The sequence below is a fragment of the Anabrus simplex genome, chromosome 12 (genome assembly GCF_040414725.1).
Source record: "Anabrus simplex isolate iqAnaSimp1 chromosome 12, ASM4041472v1, whole genome shotgun sequence".
Lineage (NCBI taxonomy): Eukaryota > Metazoa > Arthropoda > Insecta > Orthoptera > Tettigoniidae > Anabrus > Anabrus simplex.
In genome coordinates, this window is record NC_090276.1 from 75,762,079 (window position 1) to 75,782,788 (window position 20,710).

At 40.0% G+C, this 20,710-nt stretch overlaps 1 protein-coding gene across 1 annotated transcript in view; it reads left to right on the forward strand.

The window, feature by feature from the left end:
• Positions 1-19,657, forward strand: part of LOC136884154 (cilia- and flagella-associated protein 157) — a 140,505-nt gene extending 120,848 nt beyond the window's left edge. Inside the window, exons 8-10 of the mRNA XM_067156195.2 lie at positions 12,572-12,853; positions 19,300-19,444; positions 19,563-19,657. Of these exons, the coding sequence (XP_067012296.2) occupies positions 12,572-12,853; positions 19,300-19,444; positions 19,563-19,657 (522 nt within the window). The remainder of the gene's footprint in view (positions 1-12,571; positions 12,854-19,299; positions 19,445-19,562) is intronic.
• The last annotated feature ends 1,053 nt before the right edge of the window (positions 19,658-20,710 follow it).

Consider the following 20,710-nt stretch of genomic DNA (forward strand, 5'->3'; position numbering starts at 1 on the left):
CTAGTAATGCCATTCCTTATGCAGCCAGTCCCTGCTATGAATGGTATGAATATGTTGCTCATAGGGTTGGTTGATGCATGCATTTCAGTAGGCTTGGCAGACTGATATGTAATAGCAACTTCTGGCTTGGTGAAGAAAGCAACAGGAAACTACTTCACTGCTCATTTCCCTAGTATGCCTAGGCCATCTATGACAGCTGATGGCAGAGCTGTTGAGGATGAGGACTCAACAAACAGGGATGGCACCATACACTCATTATATGACAAGTGCTATTCAGCTCGAAAGTTTTCCATGAAACGAGTACGAAGAAGGTCAATCAGAGGTTTCAAGTTCCACATTTCATCATTGAAATTTGGGTTCGTGTTATCAGCACTGTGAATGAAACGCCGCATAGCACTTGCCAGCACTGAATGGTGCACATCACACGCATCCTCCCAATGTGATCTCTTCGAAGGAACGGTATTGTATCCAGATAGAATCAAAATTGCAGTGAAAAGTTTCATTGCTTGCCGAGTAATATTCCGGGGAGGGCAGTTAAAAAATCTGGCATATTTGTTAGATTCAGAAACTAAGTGATAAAAATGTCATCTGTAAAAATTGACTCAAATAGTTCAACGCACAACTTTTCTCGAAGTTCGGTGAAGTCACTGTTGGGAAATATTCCTGAACATGTGCTAAAGTTTTGCTTTTCCCATTTTGGAGGAATTTGAGTGCCTTTCTGGGTCTTACTTGTACCAACTCAGCTTGATCCACTTCAACAGGCATATCTTCAAAGTCTTGATAGTTGGAGTTTCACGGGTTACTAATTCTGCGTTCGCTCGAAGCTGACTACCAGGTGAATTGTTGGCGAAGCCACCTCCATCTTCATTCCCACTGTCTTCATCCATCAAAACTGCAGCATCTGGAGGCTCGATGAATACCTTTTTTTACGTCAGAAAGTTAATCATTTTCCAACAATTCGAGTACTTCTCGTAATAAAATTCTCCTAGAAAAATGTATGTACCCGTAAATGTGAAGCACGTGAAAAGACAAGATGAGTATAAAAGATACATTTCAACAAGACAACCGCAATGTAGTATCAATTTTATGTGAAAATTTTACTCTGTGTGATTAAAAAAGGTTAACTTAAAACATGTAACTTATAGCTCACACTATTATGCTTTGCTAGGTTAATAAAGAAGAATGAAATGAACGGAAAGGACATCAGAACTATAACAATTATAGGCGGAGTAGTGCCGGGCGGAAAGACAGCACTTCCGCCCAGCATGTACCACCAAACTTCTCCTTCAAATGAAAGAACACCAGTCACTACCAAGACATATCTTAGCTAATCCCAATACATACAAGCACCTTAGAGAAAAATATAGCACAACAGGGTCCATATAAATAACTATAGAAGTAAAACAGGAATTACTTACTTTAAACGCGCAGCCGTTACTGGCACTTGTGAAAACAAGACTTAGCTGTACGTACCAAAGAGTACGATATACTAAAACAAACCATGCGGGACTTCTCTGAACATGACAATACAGTGCGCACAGTTTCAGTAATAAGAGTCCAAGAAGACGGTGTAGTTTGCCGTGCCATATATCCAGGTTAAGGAGCTAGAGGCATGTAATGTTGGTAAACAATACTGTCTGTATTTCTGTGTGACATTGGGATTGTTGATATTCATTATGCAGTAGAAGCAGCATTGCGGTAATGACAGTGAGAGTTTGAAAGCGCTTGTAGACAGTGTCTTAGATAGCAGTTGTTGGCAGTAATGAATCCAAGTTCGAGGGCAGTGAAAGTTACTAGAGTGTAAAGAACATTGAAGAAAGTGAGAGTGGTAGTGTCACGTCAGATCTTCCCAAACATGCGCAAAAGAGCCATAGTGATTGGAAAAGGGAGAATAAAGAAAATAGTCCTGATATATATCCATTTTGTGGATACAACGTTGATTTAGAAATACTTACAAAAAGGTTAGAGTTTGCCCACCGTCCAAACTTAACGATCTCTTTCGATTACATGTATCCACTCTTTTTTTTTAAATTACTGTATTTCAAATGAAACATTTGTACCACAACAAGTAGTCATTCAAAGAATGAAGTAGGGGTAAGTCATAACTTTCAATGGCATGAATGCAAAATTTGAGTGAATTACACTGACACAAATTCAAACTTTCCGATCATTGCATGAAGTTTACATAGTGATCTCTTATATTTTGGGCATGCTGATTATGGAACTGAAGTCAGTTTTTCCCATCACATCAGGTTTTTGTGCAATTTCAAAATGAAAATTTGATAAACATGCAGCACGCGCACATGCAAGATTATCACATGTAAAGAACGCTTCTTTCTTATTATTTTCACCCATCTGAATACTCCTATCTTACACTGGTATACTTATGAACATAATATAAAGATATGTAGAGTATTGTGTTAACAAATCTGTAGAAAAACATGGTCAAATGGACAAAAATTTACCGTGCCTTAAGCCTCATAACTTACTGAGAATGGTAAGTCTATGGTTTCAATTTTATAATATCCTACCTTAGTATAAGAAACGTCTTCGCTTTGCTTTTCGTGTGTGAAGAGTAGTTGGACCTTCTCTCTTTAGTAACCAGCAATAATCAGCCAGGATGTTTTTGTTTCATTTCCCTTGATATCTGCGTTCCATTTCCTGTAGATCCTCATGGCATCTTTCTCCTTGCTCTTCGCTCAGCATTCCTAGGTTCTCAGGGAAATAGTCCAGATGTGAATGTAACATGTGCACTTTCAAGCTCATTTTGCAGCCTAAATCTAACGTATCCACACAGACGCACACAAGATGCTGTCAGTTGGTACAATGAATTTTATTCCCATATATACACAAATTAACGCACACATACCTTAATCACATTATCACAAAACAAAAACACTTCACTTGTAGCATATCAACAAAGCCGCCATCTTTAAACAGTTGACAACTGACACAGAATACCACCGAGGTTACACTTTGAAACACAGTTGAAAACAGATGACTACTGATCAATTCAACATGGACACTGCCCAATTCGGCATGTCAGCCACGTGCTACTAAACAATAACCCTCTTTCAATAGCTTCCAAACCACAACTGAATTCACTGTCCAGATTGCCTCTTTATATACTGTATCTATCCTAGCCAGGTTTCCAGAAGATACATTACAAAAAAACTACCTTCTTGAATATTCCAGTGTGTCCAATACATAGATTACATTGTATAGAATATTCTCATTTGTTCTAGTGCCTTATTACCATTCTGGAAGTTACAGTATGTTTCACAATTACGGATTACAATGTATATATACAGGTAAATAAATTACATAATATTAATTTACAGGTATTTACATTAATGGAGCTGTTATCAATGTATATGTACAACATATGTTCCATGACATAACCTCACACATAATATGATCATTCAACTACATAAATAATAGTAATACTAAATGGATATAACACTTCACAGCTATACATACAAGAAATAATAATAATAATAATAATAATAATAATAATAATAATAATAATAATAATAATAATATTTGAGCTCGATATCTACATTAGTTACCCATGGGTGAGAGAATATTGTTTTCAGGTTATATCTGTCATTGCACTTGCGTCAATATCCCCCCCGCCCATAACTTCAAACAATTTCCACACTTTGTCACACTCATCGATGTTGCCTTGGACGTAGGTTGTATTTTCGTCCTTCCTCGATGTCGTTGGATGTGTTCTCCTTCCGATGACCACATGGTGCTGTGTCATTAGTAGCCTTTCCTCCAGGCTTACTCAGTATGCACAGCGGCTGGGTCACCCGCCGCAACTTCGATGGGTGGACCTTGACAGGAGGGTTGGTCTTCAGTAAGTAGACCCCATGGCACAGCAGTTTATCCACCTCGATAGGACCGACCCACATAGGTGCGAGACCTGCGTGAAACCGTCCAATCTTATTACTGACTGGGTGGTTATGTCGCACTACTTGTTGGCCTGGTAGGAAGATCTGCATCTCTTCGACATCTTGAGCCTTGGCCTAGGTAAGGGATCTCTTCTCGGCCAAAGCTTGCTTCTCCTTGATGTTCTGCTGCTGCTGCTGCCACTCTGCCAGGGAAACAGGTGCATCATCTTGACCCGAAGTGGATGGTGGACGAATCTCCCAATCCCTAATGCCGTACAGCTGTCGACCAAGAAACAGCTCTGCTGGGGAATAGCCGGTGATATGGGTGATGCGTTGTCACAGGGCAAAGAGTGACTGTGGTATCTGACGGTCCCCCAGTCAATGTTCCATCAGATTTGCCCTTCGGTCGTAGATAGGAGTGGTCCAGTGCTCCACACCCCATTCCATCATCATTTGCTGCCACTTCCTCGACGTGAACTGACTCCCGTTGTCTGACAGAATGCACCGTGGATAACCGTAGCAACAGAACACCTCGTCTTGTAGCAGGTTGGTGATGCGTCCCGTCGTGGCTTCAGGTTTACATAAAATCAGCTTCATGGTCCGTATCGCACTTCAATAGATTCACAATTAAGTATTTATTTTCCACCTAGTCGATACAATGATTGCTTAAGGCAATTTTTAATGGTCAAAAGTGGTACATGTTTCGTATATTATCAACATCTTCAGCCACATAACACTGTTTAGATGAAAAATGTATAAAATTGACAAAGTAATGCTTTAGAGGAAGTGTCCTTAAAATTAACATAAGATTGACAAGATTAAAACAAACAAATAACTCAAGAGAAAATATATAAATTATTTCTACAATAGAAAGCAGTCGTCAAGGAAACACTTGTACAATATTCCATAGAGAAATTGTCCTAATAAATATTCTTTTCTTAATAATTCATGAAAAAAGATCAATTTATAAATTAAAAATTATACAATTTATAAGTAATTATCGAAATGAAGAAATCCTGATATCACAGTGCGGCTCTTATTATTAATGTAGATGAAGATATAACTAATTCCTAGTTGTCAAATCTTATTAAGCCTGCTTTCCTTTGGAACAGTAACTCCTGTCATTCTTTCACAGTTTTGCGCCGGGTGTAATATTGATGATGCGTTCTTCCTTGCTCTTGCACCTGAGGAGGTGGAGGAGCGGGGGATATAGGTGTGTCAAGAACTTCCTTGCTGTCACCTATAGCTTCAACTGAGGAGGAATAAGTTGTAGGGCTATCTGTAGGAGGAGAAATTCCAATTCTTTTTTCGTGATCCTTCTCAAGCATTTTCAAATATACTAGAATTTGATAATATAATGGATTCTTATATTCTACAGCCTCATTAAGGTTATCATTTTTCTTTACAAGTTGGTCTAGATGAATGTACAGGTCTTCATATGTGTTCATTAAGCTGCCCTTTTTTAACTTTTTTATGATGGTCAGGTCTTGTTCTATGTTGGTAAATTTATGACCTGTGGCAGTCATGTGTGATCCCATTGCTGAGAATCTTCTATGTTTTTCAGCATTCACATGTTCCAAATATCTAACTTTAAAATTGCGGCCAGATTGTCCTATGTATGTATTCTTACATTCAAAGCATGTGAGTTTATATATTCCGGAATCAAAAAATTTATCTTTTTCCGAGAGATTTATTGTATCATGGTTGAAAATACTATGTTTCATGTTGTTATTGGTGGAAAATGCAATTTTAAAATTTTTTCTCTTAAATAAATTTGTTATTACATGAATGTTTGGATTATTATATGTGAACTTGATATATTTTTCAGTTTTACTAGGTTCGACTGCTAATTTAGATTGTTGCTTCTCCGAAAATTTATTAATTATTATAGTTACGTTAACAGAGCGTTTAGTATTCCTTTATCCAAATCTGAAAGGAATAAAGAACTGTTGTTTATCCGACAACAAGCCCTCTTGAATGGTTTCAACAATAACATGATTGATAAAATAATTAATAAATTTTCGGAGAAGCAACAATCTAAATTAGCAGTCGAACCTAGTAAAACTGAAAAATATATCAAGTTCACATATAATAATCCAAACATTCATGTAATAACAAATTTATTTAAGAGAAAAAATTTTAAAATTGCATTTTCCACCAATAACAACATGAAACATAGTATTTTCAACCATGATACAATAAATCTCTCGGAAAAAGATAAATTTTTTGATTCCGGAATATATAAACTCACATGCTTTGAATGTAAGAATACATACATAGGACAATCTGGCCGCAATTTTAAAGTTAGATATTTGGAACATGTGAATGCTGAAAAACATAGAAGATTCTCAGCAATGGGATCACACATGACTGCCACAGGTCATAAATTTACCAACATAGAACAAGACCTGACCATCATAAAAAAGTTAAAAAAGGGCAGCTTAATGAACACATATGAAGACCTGTACATTCATCTAGACCAACTTGTAAAGAAAAATGATAACCTTAATGAGGCTGTAGAATATAAGAATCCATTATATTATCAAATTCTAGTATATTTGAAAATGCTTGAGAAGGATCACGAAAAAAGAATTGGAATTTCTCCTCCTACAGATAGCCCTACAACTTATTCCTCCTCAGTTGAAGCTATAGGTGACAGCAAGGAAGTTCTTGACACACCTATATCCCCCGCTCCTCCACCTCCTCAGGTGCAAGAGCAAGGAAGAACGCATCATCAATATTACACCCGGCGCAAAACTGTGAAAGAATGACAGGAGTTACTGTTCCAAAGGAAAGCAGGCTTAATAAGATTTGACAACTAGGAATTAGTTATATCTTCATCTACATTAATAATAAGAGCCGCACTGTGATATCAGGATTTCTTCATTTCGATAATTACTTATAAATTGTATAATTTTTAATTTATAAATTGATCTTTTTTCATGAATTATTAAGAAAAGAATATTTATTAGGACAATTTCTCTATGGAATATTGTACAAGTGTTTCCTTGACGACTGCTTTCTATTGTAGAAATAATTTATATATTTTCTCTTGAGTTATTTGTTTGTTTTAATCTTGTCAATCTTATGTTAATTTTAAGGACACTTCCTCTAAAGCATTACTTTGTCAATTTTATACATTTTTCATCTAAACAGTGTTATGTGGCTGAAGATGTTGATAATATACGAAACATGTACCACTTTTGACCATTAAAAATTGCCTTAAGCAATCATTGTATCGACTAGGTGGAAAATGAATACTTAATTGTGGCTTCAGGTATCGAAAAGGCCTCAGTCCATCTTGTGAAGAGGTCAGTGATTACTAGGAGTCCTGTTTTACCTCGTGGTGTTCTAGGGTAAGGATCCATCAAGTCGAGGGCTATGACCTCCCACGGGCGTTGTGGCCGTCTTCCTCATTAGCTGGAATCTGCCTTCCTGTTGCTCGCCTTGGTGCAGGCACAGATGTAGCACCCCTTCACGTAGTCCAGGATGTCTTTCCGCATGTTGACCCAGAAGAATCTTTGTCGGATGGATTGATAGGTCTCTTCGCCTCCTGGATGTCGGGCTTCCGTGCTGTCTGGGTATCACCACTAATGCAGGCATGTCAGAGAGGTGCGACCTGAACATCAAGAGTCCTCCATCAACCCAGAAGTTCTTGTAGCAGATCTTGAATTCCTTCGGGACAAGTCGACTATCAGTGTTCTGTCTCCTAATCCACTGCGTCATGGTCCTACAGGGCTTGTCTTGTTGCTGCCACTGTTTGATCACTCCCAAAACAAATTCCTTTTTGATGGTCATAAGGTCATAGATTCACTCTCAAATTTTTGTGGGAACTCCCTCTTGACAATAGTGCTCCTAGCTTCAGGTTCCATTACTGGGTGCCTAGATAAGCTGTCTGCCCCTATGTTCGTCGGTCCTGGGATGCGATACACATCAAAATCAAATTCTGCGATTAACAGAGCCCATCGCATCAATTTAGATTTTGAGCCAGAGACCGAGTTCAACCATTTAAGAGTGGCATTATCAGTGTAGAGCTGGAACTTCCTTCCCTCCAAGTAGCCTCTGAATTTGCCCATGGCCCACACCACGGCCAAGGCTTCCTTCTCGGCAGTACAGTAGCGTTGTTTGGTGGGAGATAGCTTCCTACTAGCATACTCGATGATGTTACTTCCGCCGTCACTCCTCTCCTGTAATAACACTGCTCCTAAGCCGGAGTCGCTGGTGTCTGTCTGCAGGCACATCTTCCGTTGAGGGTCGGGATGGGCTAGACCGTAGCCTTAATGCCTTGGAATGCTGCCTCTTCCTTGCTGGTCCATCGGAATAGGTGGTTGTTATGGAGTAGATCGGTGAGTGGTATTGCCTTCTATTCAAAGTGTGGCACAAAGCTGCTATACCATCCACACAAGTCAAGGAATTGCCGTACTTATCGCTTGCTCTGTGGGCGTTCAGCTTCTTCGATAGCTCGATTCTTCTCCGGTTGCCTTTCTGAGCCTTCAGAGGTTAGGACGTGGCCAAAATATTCTACGCAGGACTGAGCAAAGTGGCACTTCTCCAGTTGGCAAGTCAGTCCATGAATCTTCAGTCAATCTAGCACTATCCTCAGATGTACAAAGTGTTCTTGAAAATTCTTGCTGTGAATTAAAATGTCGTCGAGATACACTTGGCAAAAATCTCCAACATATCCTGATAATACCTTATCCATCAATCGCATGAAGGTGGCGGGAGCATTCTTCTATCCAAAGGGCATTACTGCAAACTGGTACAATCCTCTAGGTGTCATGAAAGCAGTCAGTGGTCTAGAACTTTCCTCGACCTCCACTTGCCAGTATCCGGAGTTAAGATCCAGCATGCTGAAAATCCTAGACCCACTCACTTGTTTCAGGGAGTCTTTCAGGTCATAATACCAATATAATGGTCCGTTGTTGTTTTATGCCGGAAACCTGGATTTCCACCACCCCTCCTTGAGGTCCAAGATATCCCCTATCTTACTCTATCATCGATCTAGTCAACCTGTCCCAGTTTTGACCTGATGTCCGATATCTGCTGTGTTAATTGATTGGTGACATCGCTAATTTGTGATGACATTTTGTCATTTACGGTTGAAATTTTTCATTCAAGGCCCTGTTCTACCTTTTTGTACACTTGTCCTATCTGTCCAGTTAAAATTAAGTTTGCTTGAGAAATTTTGCCTGGAAGTTTGTCATTTACATCTGAAGTTTTTTCATTTAGGCCGGAATTGACATCTGAAATTTTGTTATTTGCACCTGAAATTTTGTTGTTTAGTGCCTGCATTATGGTCATTAAGTTAGAACACATTTCGGTTATATTTATATCTTCTTCTGTCTCCGAATCTTCGTCGACTTCAATGAAAAACTTTTCCAGATCTATTCCCTACTCCATGAGATCTTCCCATAGTCGCATCTGTAGCGATATCTTCTTTCCATTATTCAGGCGATTCCTCTTGGTAAGTTCGTCTTTGAGCTGTTTGAGCGACATATTCTCTAAAATGACTTGAATTTTGAACTACTACACTCGTATTCACTCCTAAATTTTTACATCCTCGTCATGGTCGCCAGTTAACATATCCACACAGACACACACGAGATGCTGTCAATTGGTACAATATATTTTATTCACATATATACACAAATTAACACACACATATAACCTTAATCACAGTTTCAGAACAAACACTTCATTTCGAGGATATCAACAAAGCTGCCATTATTAAAAAGAACTGAATAACACAGCACATAGAGGTTACTACCTAGGAACACAAATAAAACAGTTGACTGCGTACAAGCATGTCACTTCAATATGGAGACTGCGTTTTACCGCATGTCACGAAGTCACGAGTACATTCCTTGCTACACCATAATTCGTCAACCAATAATTTCCAGATAATAACTGACTTCACTCTTCATATCGACTCTTTATATATATCCTGGCCAGGTTTCCAGAAGATACATTACAAAAAAAACTACCTTCTTGAATATTCCAGAGTGTCCAATACATAGATTACAATGTATAGAATATATCCAATTCTTCTAGTGCTTTATTACCCTTATGGAAGTTACAGTGTGTACCACAATTACGGATTACAATTTATATATATAGGTAAGAATAAATTATATAATATTATATAATTACATAATATTTACATTAACGGAACTGTTATCAATGTCTATGTACAACATATGTTCCATGACATAACCTCACACATAATACGATCATTCGACTACATAAATAATAGTAATACTAAATGGATGTAACACTTCACAGCTATACATACAAGGAATAATAATAATAATAATAATAATAATAATGATCATCATCATCATCATCAAGCTCGCTATCTACATTAGTTACCCATGGGTGAGAGAATATTGTTTTCAAGTTATACCTGTTATCGCACTTGTGTCAAATCTTGGAAAGAAACGAGCCATCTATCCACCATTTGTTTGTAGTCTGAATCCTTTGGGTTTCCAAGAAAGTTTTTGGCCACAGTCCAGAATGCTGTCCATGCCAATCGCTCTGCAGCGCACATAACATCTTCAAAATTAACATCAGAAAGAAGTTTTCTGATATCTGGACCTGTGAAAATACCCTCCTTGATTTTGGAATTACTGATGCCTGGAGACACAGGTACTGAAAGCATTCACCTTCATTGTTTAGGGCTTCATAAGCCCTAGTTTGATATGAAATGGAAGTAAGAGTATTTTGCTCTTGTGAACAAGAGTTTCTTGTTTTATGTTTTTCGACCCTACAATCCATTGTCTACGTGGCCATTCTTTTTGAGTCCAGTGATGTAACTTTGCTCGACTGTCCCACTCACACAGAAAGCAGGGGTGTTTTGTGTAACCTCCTTGTAAACCTAACAGAATACCTATCACTTTGAAATCACCACACACTTGCCACTTGCGTTCCTAGTACTTCAGTGTACACAAATCATTTTGAGATTTTCATATGTTTCTTGCATAATAACTGAATGATCATCAGCAATGGATGCAAGTTTGTTTTAATTGTGAAGAAGGACGCACTTCAAACTACGCTTGGAGGCATCGATGAAAAGTCTCCAGTCAGTAGGGTCATACTGTGGTGCTCCTAGTTTTGAGATAATCTCCGGAATGTTGTTGCAGTAAACCAAGGCTCCCTCTTCAGAAAAGAAGGGTGTAAATTCTTGTTCGCCTTGTCTGTACCAATAGTACATTGTCCCTGGTGCCAAGATATTCCTTTCATGAAATGTAGACCCGAGTAACTCGGCAGATTCCTTTGTGAGGCCAAGATCTCGAACAAAGTCATTTAATGTACTTTGCTTGAACAGTCTCGGTTCTTTTTCAACACATTCAGGGGATAAATCACTGTCAGAGTTAGTGCCTGCCATTTCTATGTCAGATTCAGAAGAGGGACAATCCTGTAAATGTTCTGGATGCTGTGGTACTGGTGTATCAGGGCCAAGAGGAACGGGTAAAATTGCAGATCGAATATTGCTTGGATACGCAATGTTACCTTTGTTGCAGCTGTTAAATCGCTTCACATTCACAGAACAGAAGTAGCAGTGAGTGCTGTGGTCTGGGGGTTCTCGCCATACCATTGGAATATCGAATGGCAACGCAGTTCGCTTACCATTCACCCACTGCTGTAACTGCTCTATACAGGTTCTACAAGCCTTATCTGGTGCCCGCGGCTTGTCTTGGTCTTCAAGTTTCAAGCCAAAGTAGGCACAGTAGGCCTTTCTCATGAACTCGGTTACATTGCGCCGCTGTCTCATCGGCACAAAACTTCCACATACATAGCAGAATGTATCTGGATTCTTCTTGCAGCCACGTTGTGGTATGTTGATAGATCTAAGTTCAATAAAAATATTAACACAGTACGTCACTCACATATAGAACGCTTATGAAGACAAAAATCTCTTTTCACTAGCAAGCGAAAAACAACTCAAACTGTCGCAGACAAAACACAACGAGAGAATGACACCACTCAGCCAAAACCAAGCATTGCCGGCTATGTTGTACATAGTTCTACACTCTGAGCATAATACAGGACTACGAGATGGCTGGAGTACGTTGAATTAATAAAATAATAAAATAAATTAATAAAAGAATATGGAAATCTAAATTAAAGCAACACACTTCCCAACAACGTAAGAAGTGCGTTAGTGCATGTGATGAAATAAACGTAATATAGGATTTTTGAGAAAATGTGATGTCATGGGGAAAAATTAAAATTGGATCCTGATTCAGGATGCAGAAGTCATCCTAAAAAGCAATACAGGATGGCGGCAATGAAACCATCGCAGGACAGAGTTATCTTCATTAGTATTTCATTTATGTTTCTGTAGGGCACTGGGGAGCAAATGAAATCTGATTCCACAGCCAACAATGTGGCTTGAATGCCTTAACACGTTATGTTTCCTTGTCTCCTGCAGAAATGTCTTAACGAAGTTTTACTGTAAGGGATTTGAAAGAATCTGAGGGTGTTCTCATAGAACAAGATATGTCATTCTATAATAATAAACTTTGTTTTTCTTTTCCTTTCAGCTATGTTCTAGTATTTGGACTAAGTGTATTTATGTTAGCACTTCGTAGTGCAGTTGTTCCCTTTTTATGCAAGCTGTTTGCTTGGAGTATTGAAATATTTATACTAATCCTAATTGGTTTTAAATTTGTCAGCTGCTGAATAGGTTGGCCCGAGAACACGAGTCCATGCAGACCCGAGTCGCTCGACTGGAGTACGGAGAAAAGCGTGCTAAAGAGCTCGGAATTCAACTGGAACACGTGAATCAAATGCTGGAAAATTCATTGTATCATTGTCGTGTCCTGAACCAGAAACTGCACGCTGCTGGCTACGAGCAAAATGTACTCCAGCTGAAGATAGCCGAAGCTCATCTGAAGTACGACAGACTGGTGATCGTTATCGAAACAGCTGCCCGAGCCATCAACGATGCTCTTGAGGTAGGCAACAGTTGTAGTCGTGCTTCTGCTTACCGTCCACCTGGAACTGTCTCCGTGTTGTAACCTCTATTTTCATTTAGTACGAATTTAATGTCAAGAATTTCATTTTGGTCCATATTGAATCAAAATTTACAGTGTTAATTAAAGATAAAAGGTTTTCCCTGTCCAATACATTAACATAGTGACTTAATTAAAATACCACATATTTATTATTATCATTATGGTACCGGTTTCGGCACCTTCCTGTGCCATCATCAGCCTGGAAATGATGTTCCATAGAACAAGATATGTCATTCTATAATAATAAACTTTTTTTTTTTCCCCTTTCAGGTATGTTCTAGTATTTGGACTAAGTGTATTTATGATAGCACTTCGTAATGCTGCCAAGCCAAGACTGGAAATGTTGTTCCAGGCTGATGATTGCACAGGAAGGTGCCGAAACTGGTACCATAATGATAATAAAAAATATGTAATATTTTAATTAAGTCACTATGTTAATGTATTGAACAGGTGGAAACCTTTTATCCTTAATTAACATTGTACTGTAAATTTAGTACGAAGGTAATCCCAAAAATAAGGTCTCCTATGTTTGTTATAAATACATAGACCTGTTTATTTCTACAATGGTTTACATCATTTTACAGCTTGAACATTCAGCTATTTTTCTACATAATCACCATTTTGGTCAATGCACTTCTGTACATGCTGTGACAGTTTTTGTTCGCCCATGTCATACCAGATTACATAAAATTAGCTTCATGGTCCGTATCGCACTTCAATAGATTCACAATTAAGTAATTTATTTTCCACCTAGTCGATACAATAATTGCTTAAGGTAATTTAATGGTTAAAAGTGGTACATGTTTTGTATATTATCAACATCTTCAGCCTTTTGTGTTTTCATTGTCTTTATTTTGATGTTCCTATCTTTCTGTACATGACTTGATTCTTCCCTTCCATTACTTATTGTAGACAGTCTGTGACATGAGGGCACGTAGTGTACATTCCATCTTTCTTGCTGCTTTTCTTTTGGAGATTTAGTGCTGGGATTTCCTTCGACCTCCTGGACAATCCACTCTTCAGATGGCCTGTCGGTGGTTCAGTAGTAGAGACTGAAGACTTAACAAATATCATCAGAAGTTTAAAGCAGCTACAGGAATTCGCCCTACAATAGAACGATATGGATATGTTTGGTGTTATCAGTTTAATGTATTCCTATATTGTTGACATGTTTCCAAGAGTCTAGTGTGAATAAATAGAAAAGGTACTCTATTTCCTAATATATCTTCATTAAGTGGACACTGTATTTGCACTCTTTAGTGGAACTTTTGTGCAGTCCCTTGTGATTCTGTTGAAGACAGGTTTTACTGTAGTTATACTTTGTAGCAACCGTTCTGCTAGTTGTTTTTACGTCGCACCGACACAGATAGGTCTTACAGCGACAATGGGACAGGAAAGGGCTAGGAGTGGGAAGGAAGCGGCCGTGGCCTTAATTAAGGTATAGCCCCAGCATTTGCCTGGTGTGAAAATGGGAAACCATGGAAAACCATTTTCAGGGCTGCCGACAGTGGGGTTCGAACCTACTATCTCCCGAATACTGGATACTGGCCGCACTTAAGCGACTGCAGCTATCGAGCTCGGTAGCAACCGTTCTGGCTTTGCACAGAATCAATTTTGAATTTATGGTGATAGACCGTATAAGATTTCCTTGTAGACGACATGAGTTGTTTTCCTTCCTATGTATGTATGTATGTATGTATGTATGTATGTAGCTCAAGGCCTGTCAGTTTTAACAGTTCCTGCAATAACTCTAAACATACATTTTAATATGATTATTGAGGTGAACAGACAATACAGAGTGCCTCGTACCCAGCGTCGAGTTAATCATCTGATCTGGTGAGTATTGTTGCGAGTGCCCATGCCAGACGAGATGCTTATTGCTTACAATAGTCAGTTTATAAGCCTGTTTAAAACAAGCGTGGTGGGCTGTCAGGAGCATTACTCAGAGAGGTAGTGTGTGTTTTACTTTCCTTACAGTCATTTACAAGTTCAGTCACTTTCGATTCTTCCACTTGACAATTTGTACTCACGAATGTGGACAAATACATGGCCCTCTGGCGTGTTGAACTCCTGTTCGTACAGTGCAGTGTCCCTTCCTTCACAGCCCATTGTGTATTGCATCATTATGCCCAGTTCTTCTCAATACTGTCATTCAGAATTTTTACTCAGATTTCCTTTCTGACATCTTCGTTTCACACTCGATCTTTCCTATCACACTTTTTAGGAACTTTATTTCACTGTTTCCACTTCTGTCTTCTTGTTACAGCTCAAGTCTCAATACGGGTTTATAGTACATCACTTCCTTGGTACCTTCTTCTTTCAAGGTAGATTATGAACATTCACCCGTTGCATCATTTTGCTAATATCTGTATCCAGCCTAGCATTTTGAATTAGTTCACTTTGAGGGCTGTTCGAAGGTTCTGACCTCCTTTCCCTACTTTGTCACCTCTTCTCTTCACCAGTATCTTGCTCCTCCCCACACAGAATTTCTCACCACTTTTTACAGTTTTCTCTTTCAGTATGTCCAGTTGTACTTCCTTAGTGTCCGTTCTAAATGCTTCCTTTGACTCCTTCACAATTTCATCCACTACCATTATAAATATCAATGGTGACAGCACTCTTCCTTGCCTCACCCAGTAACATTCCTAAACCATTCTGTCTAATCTATACAGCCACTGCATGTATCATCTCTCCCAGTCCTCTTTTCATTCTTCTGTCTGCAATGTCACTTTCTTCTTCCAGTTCCACTCACATCTTGTACCCTGAGCATCTTGATGATGATGATGCTTGTTATTTAAAGTGGCCTAACATCTAGGTCATCGGCCCCTAATGGTACGAAATGTTATGACATTTTAAAAATCCATAATCCTCCACTGACCAGGATTCGAAAATGTGAGGACGAAGAATGAATGGAGGGATATGAAGTTAAAACAATCAGTGGATCCGATCTGCAATGCCCCACATTCCCAGAAACTAGAGTTAAACAATAGTATTTACTGAAAAAGGGACTGCTTCTAAGGCACAATACTGAATCGATAATGCTTGTAGTCGAAATGGGTCCAAACTCCAGGTCATCATCCCCTCATAATGGTACTTACCGCTAGGAAAGTAGAACCATGCTATTTGTCATGTTTCAGTACTAATCAAGAGTAGCGTACACTCGCGGTGTTCCACACATTATGGTACTACTCACAGGTAATGAAATGCGCACATGTAAAACAGACCTATGGTGTTTCGCACATTGCGGCGCTATTTACAGGCAATGCAAACTTCTGGCATTCCTCACATAAGTGGACTAACCACAGCGACCCGCACTATCCCGTGGTGTTCCTCGCATAGCGGGTACCAAGCATAGGCAAGGCAGAACCATGGTGTCACTCATACAGGGGTACAAATCACAAGTACTGTAAAATGCATCCTGAGCCACACACTGTCGCTACTAATCACAAATCTATTTTGTATCTAACACAGTGATACTACGCGCAAGTAAAAGCAACCCATGGTGTTCCCTGCGTGATGGTACTAATTACAAGTAGTCTCATGGTTCTATTTTGATCATTCCTTGGTTGCCCCTTTTAGTCCTCTCTTACGACAGACAGGGGATACCTTGTGTGTATTCTTCGTCTGTGTCCCCCCACCCTCCTCTCTCACCAGCTTCTTGTATACTCTTTCATTCCCCTTCTTATATGTTTATACAATGACATCTCTCATGTTAGTCCCAACTTTTTTTCAGCTACCACTTTTTACATCTCCTTTTTAATTCCTGATATTTCCTTGTGCTTTCTTCTTATCTCTCACTGCTTCCTTCACCTTCTCATTCCACCATGACATCTCCTTTTCTTTCACTTTTGCATATATTTTGCCAAAGATTTTCTCTGCACAACTTACAAACTTGAACCATTCCACTTCCACTACACTTCCCAGTTCTGTGCTGAGAATCGCATGTTTCAGGATCTCTTAAAATGCTCTTTTGCCTTTTAATTTCCGTACATTTTTCTTCTCTCTAGTCTCTTTTATTCTTTCAATTTTTCCCACTTTCATCCTTCCACTATTCCATTATCTCCATCAAAAGCTTCTTCTGGGAGAGCTGTTATGTCCAATAACTGTCTACGATTTTCTTCTTCAAACTAAAAATAATCGATTACTGACTTTGTCCTTATCTCATCCCAGCTATGTCTAGGAATTTTGTAAACCATGCATTGCCCACTATCTATCAAACGATTTCTTTCACAAAAATGTACCAATTTTTCTCCTGTATCTGTAAAGTCCATTTACTTCTTACAATTCCCACTTGCCCAGTCACCCATCACTATCACTTCCACATCAGTAATTTTCCTTTGCTGTTTCTCCAGGAATTCCTCAATACCCTCTTCTCTGTGTTTGATCTGGGATGTGTACACTTGTTTAAAGTCTTGCATTCTCATCTGAACTTTGTCCGACTCGTTGGCTGAATGGTCAGCGTCCTGGCCTTTGGTTCAGAGGGTCCCAGGTTCGACTCCCGGCAGGGTAGGGGATTTTAACCTTCATTGGTTAATTCCAATGGCCTGGGGGCTGGGTGTTTGTGCTGTCCCCAACATCCCTGCAACTCACACACCACACATAACACTATCCTCCACCACAATAACACGCAGTTACCTACACACGGCAGATGCCGCCCACCCTCATCGGAGGGTCTGCCTTACAAGGGCTGCACTCGGCTAAAAATAGCCACACAAAAATTATTATTATCTGAACTTTGATCATCCTATCGTTCATGCAGCGCACCATTTTCACATAATGTTCGAGGGTTTCTTTAATTGTCGCCCACACTCCATCTCTTGCCTCTTGTCCACCGCTTTCATGTTCTTTCTTCCTTTAAACTTCACTTCACTCTGTTCCATTCTCTTTCTCCATAAAATCAATGATCTCTTCAGCTTTCCCTGTTAGGGCCATCGCAATGATAATCCCCACCTTTCTGGTGTTCACTGTTCATTGTTCCCCCCAGCACCTGCAGGGTACTAACCTTTTCCAAGGCTGGTGCCACTAGCTACTGCCAGCATTGTTCAGGCCATTCCTAACATGGAGAACAGATGAAATGAAATGGCATATGGCTTTTTTTTTTTTGTGCCGGGAGTGTCCGAGGACAAGTTTGGCTTGCCAGGTGCAGGTCTTTTTATTTGACTCCCGTAGGCGACCTGCGCGTCATGATGAGGATGAAATGATGATGAAGACGACACATACACCCAGCCCCCATGTCAGCAAAATTAACCAATGGTGGTTAAAATTCCCAACCAGGAATCGAACCCAGGACCCCTGTGACCAAAGGCCAGCACGCTAACCATTTAGCCATGGAGCCGGTCATGGAGAACAGACGCCTTCTGTGGCTGCTCCAGTAAAGGATAGATGCTACATCTAATGGGTTACTACATCCACCTTCTCTGCCATTGAGGTCTTCAAGCGTTATCCCGAGCTGGGACATGCTCCACTCCCTGAGACAGGGTCACGACCTGTTACTCAAACTGATAAAATTGCTAGTATTAATGAAATATGAACAGCCTTATTAGCTGAATGGTCAGCGTTGAGGCCTTAGGTTCAGAGGGCCCCGAGTTCGATTCCCGGCCAGGTCGGGGATTTTGATCGAGTCCGATTAATTCTTCTGGCTCGGGAACTGGGTGTCTGTGTTTGTCCCAAGACTCTTTTCTTCATATTCAGATAACACACCACACTACCAGCCACCACAGAAACCCACAATAGTGATTACATCCCTCTATGTACAGTTTGCATCAGGAAGGGCATCCGGCCATAAAACGGGGCCAAATCCACACGTGCGGCACAGATCGCACCCACGACGCCACGGGTGTGGGACAAGACTCCTCTTGTAAATTCTAATACAGAATAGGCCACAGTCCTTCATTACACAATAATAATGCAGGGCTGCATATCAACGTAGTCTACTTAGATACATTTACAGCATATTCTCATTTTTCCTGCCTGATTTCACTTTCTGAGGTTGAAGAGCACATCTTCACACATTGTTCTTTTTCTCCTGCAAAGGTTAAGTGGATAAAGGAAGGTTTATACAGATCTGTGCTAGATTGTTGAGTTAATGCTTGGAACAGACAAAATAGAAATTCCTGTGTATACATTCTGAGCACAAGCTGCTACTGGACTGTGGTATTGATTTGGTTGTTTCATTCCACAACTTCCCCTGCATTTGGTGTAAGAGCTTTTAACTTTATGGTATGCACTCGTGATTAATGTATGAAGTTTGTATTGTTTTTGTATCATGGGAAAATGTCTTGTAAGCTTATAACCTGGTTGCAATGGGGAATTGTGTTGGAAACACTGATATCACATAGAAATTTAATAAATATTTGACCCTCCCATACCAATTGTTGTACTTTCAGATCACGGAAGCACCTGACGTGGATGAAGCTGTAGTCAAGGAAACTCAGGATAGTCTGCTGACGAGGTTGCTGGAACTCATGGACACCACCACGATGGAGTACATGCCTCTCGATGAGCCATCGTATGTGTCATTTCTTGTAGTCTGTAAGACCACTAGTTTCTAGTCAGGGAAACCAGAGTTACTGGGAGAGATCTCATAAAACTCATTGAATTAAAGGTCGTCGTCAGATTAACTCATTTCCAAATAATTATCTTTTTCCAGTATACTCACTTCTGTCTGTGGATGTACTTTCGATGATTGAACAGACCAATCCTAGCATGAAACAAGCGTCCACAGAGTTGTTGAAGGAGGTGTAGTTGTCCTGCACGGAGTTTTCATGCTTGTCTCCTGGCTTCTTCACATCTGTGTCTTTCCCCTTCATATAGATTGACAGCAGCAGGGATGGTCTGGCGCCAAATTGTATGGTCTTGAGTAAGCGTGTCCCAGGTTTGTGGATTGAGACCTGTCATCTTAAGCTGGTCCTTGCAGCACCTCATAGGGGCTCCACGAGGTCCAGTGCTGGAACAAGGTTCACCATACAGGACTTGGCATGGAAATCTGGTATCGCTCATCCAACGGACACGGCCAATCCATCTAAGCTGGAACGATTCTCTGCTCCTGGCATGCAATTTCTGAAGAACAGCAATGTTGGTGACAAGGTCTTCCCTTTTGATCCTAAGGATGGATCAAATTTTTTGTTGGTAGAAACGCTCAAACTTTATCAAGTCATGTTGGAAAAGGGTCCAAGTTTCATACCCATACAGCAATGTTGTGATGACAACAACGTGGCACACCATGAGTTCACAGTCAGGTCTTTATCCATGAACACCCAGTGTGATAGTCGTCCTAATGCTGCACAGCAGCACCAATTCTCTTCTGCACATCTTGTTCACAATTACGGATCACAGTTAGGATAGTGGTCTACCTTCTCTACTGGAGTATCTCAGATGGAGACGTTGAAATGTGGAAGGGTTGTGCCTCGTGAAGTTTGTGCCAGGACCTTGGTCTTTTGAATGTTGATGGTGAGACCAAAACGATAACATGTACTCTTGTAGCAGTTACCTGACTGTTGCAATTCCTCTGGTGTGAGGGTAGGTGATGCTTTTTCTTTTTACATCCCACCAACACGGATAGGTCTTCTGGTGATGATGGGATAGGAAAGGGTTAGGAGTGGGAAGGAAGCGGCCATGGCCTTAATTAAGGTACATCCCCAGCATTTGCGTGGTTTGAAAATGGGAAACTATGGAAAACCATCTTCAGGGCCCACTATCTCCCGCATGCAAGCTCACAGCAGCGCGGCCCTAACCGTACGGCCAACTTGCCCGGTGTGTAGGTGATGCAGCATCATCTGCGGGAACTCACTTAATAGA